General features: G+C 38.1%; 1 protein-coding gene across 1 annotated transcript; it reads left to right on the plus strand.

Annotated features, from left to right (window-relative positions):
- Positions 1–272: 272 nt before the first annotated feature.
- On the plus strand, positions 273–7050 carry FTSH8 (FTSH protease 8). The gene is made up of 5 exons (XM_059593726.2): positions 273–412; positions 1787–2976; positions 3048–3361; positions 6118–6358; positions 6528–7050. Exons 2-5 carry the CDS (start codon positions 1789–1791, stop codon positions 6864–6866), a joined length of 2082 nt encoding a protein of 693 aa, XP_059449709.1. The 5' UTR covers positions 273–412; positions 1787–1788; the 3' UTR covers positions 6867–7050.
- The last annotated feature ends 2481 nt before the right edge of the window (positions 7051–9531 follow it).

A 9531-nucleotide genomic window follows, 5' to 3' on the forward strand; every position in this document is an offset into this window, starting at 1 on the left:
AAATGTAATATGTAAAGCTTGAAAAAAAAAAAAAAAAAAAAAAAAAGAGACTAGCTAGTAATCTTTAGTCACAAATGCAACACGTGTGGGTGTATTTTCTTCAAAATCCTTGGCCATTACAAATTTCCAACCCCACCACAAAACAAAACAAAAAAAAAAAGGTTTGTTGTTGCCGACTTTACAAAGCAGAGTGGGAGGAAATAAGAAAAAAATCTCACCAAGTAAAACGGGCGAGGTAGCCCTTTGCAAAAAGCGCCACGTATACCATCCGCAAACCACATCCAGTCCCTCTAAATTACACTCAACTCTCCCTCTACGCCCCAAAGGTCCTCTCTGCTTCCAAAAGGCCAGAGCTTGTTATCTAACGCAGATACACGCATACTTGCTCCACTCCCAATCCCTCTGCTTCAAGGTACACCCTTCTGCTTCTCTTTTCTCTCAATTTCTATTCTTATCTTAAATGGGTTTATAATCAGATTGTTTCATCTTTCTTTTTCATTTTTGACAAGAGAAAAAATATTTTCTTCATGCTATTTATGGCTTCAGTTTACTCGAATTGTCGTTAAATCTCATTTTTGTGGTCAAATTATTTGTGGGTAATGGAGAGCTACAATCAGGAGCAAAAGATCATGTTTTTTTTTTTCTTTTTTGTTGTTTCAGTTCGGTTTGTGTTTGGTGGTGTGTATCAGTGTATGATTTCTCCCAGCTCTCCATATTTCAAATTTCAAGCTTTTTGTGGTGGCAGAATTGCTTGTATAGATATGTGTATATTAGTGGTTTAGAGAATGAAATGAAATTTCAAAATACATATCATTACATAGTGTATAAGAAATCTACGCAAGAAAATCGTAAGTATATAAAAAGTATAAATTGAATGATTTGCAGAAGTTGATTTTTAATTCCTATGTATGGTATCTGAGATACTACTGTAGGAGAGGAAAAGGAAAGAACACTTGGAATCTTCCACTCAGGACCTTAACCCCAACCTGTTTGTTATGAGGTTCCAAGTTTTGTTTTCCTTTTGTGCTATATGTTGGTGCTGAATTGATTTGAGTTTTCTAGCATTTAATTTCAAGTTTTTTTTTTTTTTTTTTTTTTCAGGAAAAAAAAAAAAAAAAAATGAATGAGCACTTTTAGGATAAAGGAAGATGAAAAAGAAATGGTGGTATCAATATAAACTGATAGTATTAAGAACAAGAAAAATAAAGTTCTATGTTGTTGAAAATACACATTAATGGATAGGTTCCAGGTATCATAAGTTTTGAGGTTGTGTTGATATACTCTTCGGTTTGCCTTGTATAGAAACTTGTCTGTGTAAGGCATCTTTTTGTTGTGGTTGTTTATTTCTCTTTTTGTTTATTGGAAATACTAAATTGTAGATGAAAGACTTCCTGTCCCTTGATTTTCTTGTCATAAAATCTTGAACTGTTCAGACGGTATAAATCAAGTAATTCTTACTTATCAAAAAAAAATCTTGAACTGTTTTTAATTTCACTCTTGTCATGGTAATCTATAATGAATTTTGTTCTTTAAGTAAAAGATATGTCTCCTTTCTTGAAAGTATTAAGCACCTGTCGGATAGCTTCCATTAGCTGTCCATGTTGCTTCTAACCTAAGCTCCCTCTTCCTTGCATGGTTTTCTCAAAGTCAATGTTTGTTCTCATGCACATTGACTAGACTGCTTAATCTTATTCTATATGTTATCGTTTATAAAATTCATGTTTATATATAGCACTAATACCAGTGTTATTTTCTCTTAGATTTTAATTCCTTTTTCTGGTTTCAGGGATGGCAGCATCATCCGCGTGCCTTGTGGGGAATAGTTTCTCTACCCAGAGTGCAAAAACAAGTTTGAGCAAAGATATCTATGGGAAGTTGGTCTTTCCTTTTCCACGCCTTCCATCATTTCGTAAGGCCTCGAAAGTAGTTTTTGCAAAGGCATCTTTGGACCAGATGCACCATGAACGAAGAAGAGACTTTCTAAAGTTGTTGCTTGGAAATGTTGGAGTTGGTGTGCCTGCTTTACTGGGAAGTGGGAATGCGAAGGCTGATGACCAAGGGGTTTCTTCCTCCAGGATGTCTTATTCTAGGTTTTTGGAGTATTTGGACAAGGACAGAGTGAAAAAGGTTGATTTGTTTGAGAATGGAACCATAGCTATTGTTGAGGCTGTTTCTCCTGAACTGGGTAACCGGGTTCAGCGAGTTCGCGTGCAGCTTCCAGGGCTCAGCCAGGAACTCCTTCAGAAGTTCAGGGAAAAGAACATTGACTTTGCGGCACATAATGCCCAAGAAGACTCTGGATCTCTGCTATTCAATTTGATTGGGAATCTCGCTTTCCCTTTAATCTTAATTGGGGGACTATTCTTACTCTCAAGGCGCTCATCTGGAGGCATGGGTGGTCCAGGTGGACCTGGATTCCCCCTTTCCTTTGGCCAATCTAAAGCCAAGTTCCAAATGGAACCAAACACTGGAGTGACATTTGATGATGTTGCCGGAGTAGATGAAGCTAAGCAGGATTTCATGGAGGTGGTGGAGTTTCTGAAGAAGCCTGAAAGGTTCACAGCAGTTGGGGCTCGTATTCCAAAAGGGGTTCTTCTTATCGGTCCTCCTGGTACTGGAAAGACTCTGCTAGCCAAGGCGATTGCTGGTGAAGCTGGTGTTCCATTTTTCTCCATCTCAGGTTCAGAGTTTGTAGAAATGTTTGTTGGTGTTGGTGCCTCTCGAGTCCGTGATCTTTTCAAAAAGGCAAAGGAAAATGCTCCTTGCATTGTTTTTGTTGATGAAATTGATGCTGTTGGACGGCAAAGAGGAACTGGAATTGGTGGAGGGAATGATGAAAGAGAACAGACTCTTAACCAACTTTTGACAGAAATGGATGGTTTCGAAGGTAATACTGGTATCATCGTTGTTGCAGCAACTAACAGGGCGGACATTCTCGACTCTGCCTTACTGAGGCCTGGACGGTTCGATAGACAGGTGAGGATATGTCATCAATGCTTATTGCTCCTATTAATAGGGAAAGTACTGAAGTTTGTACTCTATTGCAGGTAACTGTTGATGTTCCAGATATACGGGGAAGAACGGAGATCTTAAAGGTTCATGGTAGCAACAAAAAGTTTGATTCAGATGTTTCTCTTGATGTTGTAGCCATGAGAACACCTGGTTTTAGCGGAGCAGATCTTGCAAATCTCTTAAATGAGGCAGCTATACTCGCTGGTAGGCGTGGGAAGACGGGAATTTCATCTAAAGAGATTGATGATTCAATTGATAGGATTGTGGCTGGAATGGAAGGTACAGTAATGACAGATGGGAAAAGCAAAAGTCTTGTGGCATATCATGAAGTTGGGCATGCCATTTGTGGGTAAGTGTCTTGTTGTTTTTGATAAGTAATGTATTTTTAATTAAAAAAGTAAGGTGCTCCTAAGTACACATATAGTATACACAAGAGGCTCGAAACGAGCAAAAGAAACCCAAATGATACAGCAAGAGCACCCACAAATCCTCATACCCGACAAGCCCTCAAACCAAAACCCACAAAACAACAAAGCCCAAAACCCCGTGAGGCACTCAATACTAGAAAGTGTGAGTCTTGCCTTTCCCCCGCCTAGAGGATGCTCCCTTAGCATCATAGTTGACGGAGCATTCTAAGTTCAGAAGCTCCCTTCTACCTTTTACCTCCCGAGGTTACCTCTAAGGGGTACCCTTAACAAATGTCTTGTGGTTTTGTTTATTTTAGAATCCTCCATATAATATTTTTACAAGGCCATGTTCAACTTTGAAAGTTTGCACACTACACTTGTATATGATCTTTCCCCCAACATTTTTTTGATAAGAACACAAGCATGTTTTTTTGTAAGGTGTTCTGGCAGTCTCCTTTAAGTGCATCCATACATCCTTTTGTACAACAGTTCCTGCAATGACTGTTACCGTACCAGTGTTTGCTTTTGTTACACAAAGGACTCTGTTATTCCTCATAAGCCTTGCAAATGTAAAAATAATAGCAGCTATGGTCAAATTCCCATTTAAAAGCAAATGTATAGTGCAGTTGACAACGTAGTTACAATTACTGTTTTTTTTTTTTTTTTTTTTTTTTTTTTTTTTTTTTTTTAAAGTAATCAAGATATCATTAAAAACATAAGGTGGCTGTAGGTACATTGAGAGTATACAAAAGAAGCCACCTAATTAGTAGAAGCAAAAAGAACTAGAAGTTCATGAAAACTAATCACCAAAAGAAAAACAAAAGCAATTGTCCAAAGATATCGGGTGTTGAAAAATAAAAACTTAAATCTCCTCCAAAGTCCTCTCACGGTACTCAACTTTTGTCATTCCTTTTCCTCCAAAGAACCACAAAAGACACGAAGGTATCATCTTTCATACAACAGCACTTGAGTGTTGCCAGTAGTTGACCAACAAGCATACAAGTAGACGACTTGTCTAGGCATAACCCAAGACAGTGCAAATCAACTAAAGAAAACATTCCACATAGCACAAGCAACCCTACAATGAAAAAGAAGATCACAAACTCTCCATACAACACTAATATACCACAATGACGCGCTGCTTTTTCATCTCACTTTCCCTAAATACAACACCCGAAAAAACTAGGCAAAGACATCCACCTCCCCCAATCATGAGTCATTCTAGTAAAGTTCACGTTCCACTGAAGGGAACCTCTAGGATTTTCCAAGTGATTCGCAACAAAAGCACCTTTGTGCACACAATACCAAATAAATCCGAAAAGGCTTTCTTAAGGACCAAATCCCCACCAGAGATCATGCCAAATCCCCACACTTTGGCTTTCACTGAATGTAGTTACTCTTACTTCTGTGAAATATGCATTGGTAGCATTGATCATGCAACTGCTTACGAAAAAAAAATGTAATCATGCCACTAGGGCAGATAAACAGCATTAATTGCCAATAAGTAAAGCAGTTTTTAGCATTCGAGGGACATGGAAGTACATTTGATTACATCCCTTTCAAGTGGAGAATCAGTGAATTTTGGGGTTGTAGTTGTGTACTCTGAATCCACCAAGACAACTACTAGCTTGCCTATCCAAAATATTATTTTAGGCTCCGGCCACCTTGCTTATTGCAGCAAATACATGCTGAATTCCTCCAACCCCACCCAAAAGAAATCCGCTTTTTTTGCACAATATTGCCGTCATATATATCATAGCTATATACTATCTGGACGTTTTCCCCTCTCTCTCCACATGCGTTGACACCTGCTTGCACATACACACAGCCATACATGGCATACGTGATAGGAGTTGCAGCACTTGTGACCATAGGAGTTGAATGTACAAATTTTCAATCTGGTGCAAGTTTTGCAGGATTCATCACACATACCAGAATCTGCGTGGATTTAAATCAAAGGGGTTTAAGAAATGTGTCAAATGTTAAAAACCATATTACTATTGAATATTTAAAATATAGCCAATGGTCCATAGACCAAATGGCATCTCCTCTCCCCTAAATCAAGGGCTGGAAGGTAGAAAAGAAAAGGTGGATATGGGCTCGATCCCATAGGGGTGGGTACACATGCTTATTTATATTTTGTATGTAGTGATACCTTATCTTTATTTGTTGTTAAAAGGCTATATTATTTATATAAAATTGATAATAACTTCTAAATTTTTACATTTAATTCTTTTTCTTTTTAATGCTAGTATGATCAAACTTTCTGAAGCCTAAATTAAATAGATTTGAAATTGAATCCTAAGAATTGGATTTGAAGTTGAACAATTTAGATATGATATGGCATGACTATTGAATCTTATTAAGTGTAATCCAAGTCAAGCTTGGAACAGGATCCAAGTTATTTACAATTTTGCATAGAAGTGGCATTATTTGGTACTATAATGCCTGAGTGGGTTTCATAGTCACTGATAACTACTTGTGTCTTCTCTGACCTTTGTGCCACTGATAACCCTCCATAGTTTCTAAAGCTCACCATAATTTTCGCATAGTATTGTATGCTATCACTTGTCTCTTCTCTTCTCTGTCTGTTCTGCCCATAGTCTTCCCCAGCATAATTTAAGTGACCTTTCTTCACATGTTCTCTGATAGAGTTCAAATAATTTATGATATGTTTTTATCCTTTTGTTCCGTGCAGGACTTTGACTCCAGGGCATGATGCTGTTCAGAAAGTGACCCTAGTTCCACGTGGTCAGGCACGGGGTCTTACCTGGTTTATTCCTGCTGATGATCCTACCCTGATCTCCAAGCAGCAGCTCTTTGCTCGAATTGTTGGTGGACTAGGAGGCAGAGCTGCAGAGGAAGTGATCTTTGGTGAGCCAGAGGTGACAACAGGTGCAGCTGGTGATTTGCAGCAGATTACTGGTTTGGCAAAACAGGTTACACAATTTTGCTTGGTTCTCAGTTTAAGTGTGGTTTTCCGCTTCTATCTAGGCATTTATCTAGGGGGTTCCTACTTTAATTTTGTAGCCAATAACTCATCAAATGAACATTTCCTTTGTTCTAACCATAAAAAGTTAATGGAGGGATTTGATTATCTGTTTGCAGATGGTAACAACATTTGGAATGTCTGAAATTGGCCCATGGTCACTTATGGACTCAGCCCAGAGTGGGGATGTCATCATGAGAATGATGGCGAGGAACTCAATGTCAGAAAAGCTTGCTGAAGACATTGACGATGCCATCAAGAGGATATCAGACAAAGCATATGAAATTGCATTGACCCACATAAGGAACAACCGTGAGGCCATTGACAAGATCGTGGAAGTCCTCCTTGAGAAGGAAACGATGTCTGGGGATGAATTCCGGGCACTTCTCTCAGAATTTGTTGAAATCCCAGTTGAAAATCGGGTCCCTACTTCATTGCCCTCACCGGTCACTGTTTGAATAGCAAAAATTAGACTTGTAACTGTCATTGATTCTTGATCACACACGTATTGGATTGGTTAAATGTATTATATCTGTAATCTTCAGTAAAAGTGAAAGAATAGTTCAATATATCAGCCTTACTGCAGCACTATGGACGTAGTACATATACGCTGCAGCTCTTAACGGAGTAGTTGTTCATCTACCTAGCACCTCTAAATTCTTATATTGGTCGTAACTAGTAAACCTGCAGAAACCATATGCTGAGTACTAACTTGACTTGTCAGAGTCAAATCTATGAGCGGATCGGTTTGGTCTGGCCCTGATGTTGAAGATCAGAAATTTATGTGCACTTCCTATACATGTCACACATATCAATGTTTTCAGTGATTCAGGAAATATGGTGACACCCTACTTTTGAAATCTTTGAAGCACTTTCTGAAAATGCTATGTCCTCTTTCCTTTATTCCTCTGTTTCCTCTTTCATTAGTCAACCCTATCCGCAGAAAAAAATATTGAAAGATTGCTAGGATCGTGTTCTACCTGTATTTGACAAAATTAAGCCATATAACAAACACATTGCATGCATTGCTTAATTTAAAACAATCATCAACATAACACAAGGTTTGTTTACGATTTGAAAAATCCTTTAAACACATTGAAGGTAAAAACCACTTTGAAGCAGCTAAACTCGGGAAATCACTATATGAAGATTCAGAGTTACAGACTAGACGATATTCACAATCTTGAGGACCTCTAGACTTGGTAAGAACAATAAGCTTTTCAGCTTGTCTCTATCTTGACCATATCTTCATGGAGTGTATCTCCTCACCGACCCTTTTGGTAGACTTCTTTCTTTAAGTAACCAAACCCATAATCTTGTGTAGATTGAATGAACAAGGCAACACGCCAAAATACCAACATCAACTCACGAGACTCAGCGCTTGTAGAGAAAATCGGTGGAGACTTCAGTGAACAAAGCACAGAAAGATATTTCTCAAAGTCTGCAATGAACAATTACACGAAAACCATTTATAGTGGAGACATTTCCTTCTTCACGTCTTAACGGTATAGCACCCTCGTTATGACGGGAAGGCCAAATTCATGAATCTGAGAAATTCACGTACTAACTAGAAAGCAGTCTGTTTTGACAGAAAGAATAATTGTCTCCTCTTCGTCACATGTCCCATCTTAACGTACCTTCCGACAAGAAAAACAGTAGGTCCAACATTGGTCCCGTTATGTGTCCCGTCTTGAAGAGGTTCATGACGAGAAAATAGTAGCTTCAACTTTGCTCCCGTCACATGTCCCATCCTGATGAGGTTCATGACGAGAAAACAGTAGCTTCAACTTGCTTCTATCACATGTTCCGTCCTGGCACAACTCCTGATGAGAAAGCAGTAACTCCCCATTTCATCTCTCGTTCTGATGGGAAAATAGTAACTCCCTGTTACATGTCTCACTTTGACGGCACTCCTAACAAAAAAAAAGTAACTCCCTGTTACATGTCCTGTTCTGACGGGAAAACAAAGAGCTTCTTCAAACAGTTCCTAAAGACCTCAAAAGCTATTCCCCAAAGTTTTAAACAACAAGAAATACAATAATGAACATTGAACAAGGCCAAACGAAAACCTAACAATATCTCCCTTTGTCCATTCAATGACAAAACCCTAAATAAGGTTTAAAACTTTACAAAATACCAAAATCAACAAATCAAAAAGCAAGACCAACTAAATACCAAGAATACACCAAGTGCAATCCTTCCATACCATAGTGCTAGGTCATGGGACACTTCACCAAAAGACCATTGTTGCACTTCACCAAAATCAATCAAGAACATTCACTGTCCCGATTCTAAAATTTCACACAAGAAGCATTATTGTACCATATTCAAAACTTGAATAATAGATAATCATTTGCATAAAATGAGAAATGTCACAAGTTAAACAAAACATATAAACATCTGTTAAATGCCAAAGTATTCATATTTTAACCCATAAACTTATATGTGTTAATTCCAAGTGTTGTTAATTTATGCTATTTTAGTTCTTTTATGTGTTTTCCATGCTTTTGTAGGCTTTTGGAAGAGAAGGAAGTAAATCAGGAAGATTTAGGCTTAAAGAGAGAATTTGGGAAAAGTTGAAGTTTCTGGTAGTGCGATCGATTGCAGGAGACCTGTGATTGAGTGCACTTGCGATCGAGCGCACACGAGTTGTGATCGATCGCACCCGTGCGCTAGAGAACAATGAGCTGTGGCCAAACTCCCTTTCCTTCCATGTTAGGGTTTTCCAAGTCCCACTTGTAATAGGACTAAACCCTACGAATTTTCTAGGTTTACTAGTGTGTCAAGAACTTCTAAAAGCCTATAAATAGACCTCTAAATCCTAAGAATAATCATCCTGGAAAGGAGACAACTTTGGAGAGAGGAATTGGAGGCTACTTCTAGGAGCGGTTTTCGGTTCTTTCTTTCCCTTTTATTTTTAGTTTTATTTTAATTATGTGTAACTAACTCTTAAGGAGGGCTAGATTGAAGCCCTAATTATGTTTATTTAATATTTCAATATTGGCGCCTTTGTGATAATCATATTGTGTTGCTTAACTTGATTAATTCCTATTTTCTTGAATTCCTCATATGTATGTGATTGGCCATTATATGCATGTGGTATGGATTAGTTAATTAAATCAA

This window comes from Corylus avellana, chromosome 5 (genome assembly GCF_965113065.1).
Source record: "Corylus avellana chromosome 5, dhCorAvel1.hap1.2, whole genome shotgun sequence".
NCBI lineage: Eukaryota > Viridiplantae > Streptophyta > Magnoliopsida > Fagales > Betulaceae > Corylus > Corylus avellana.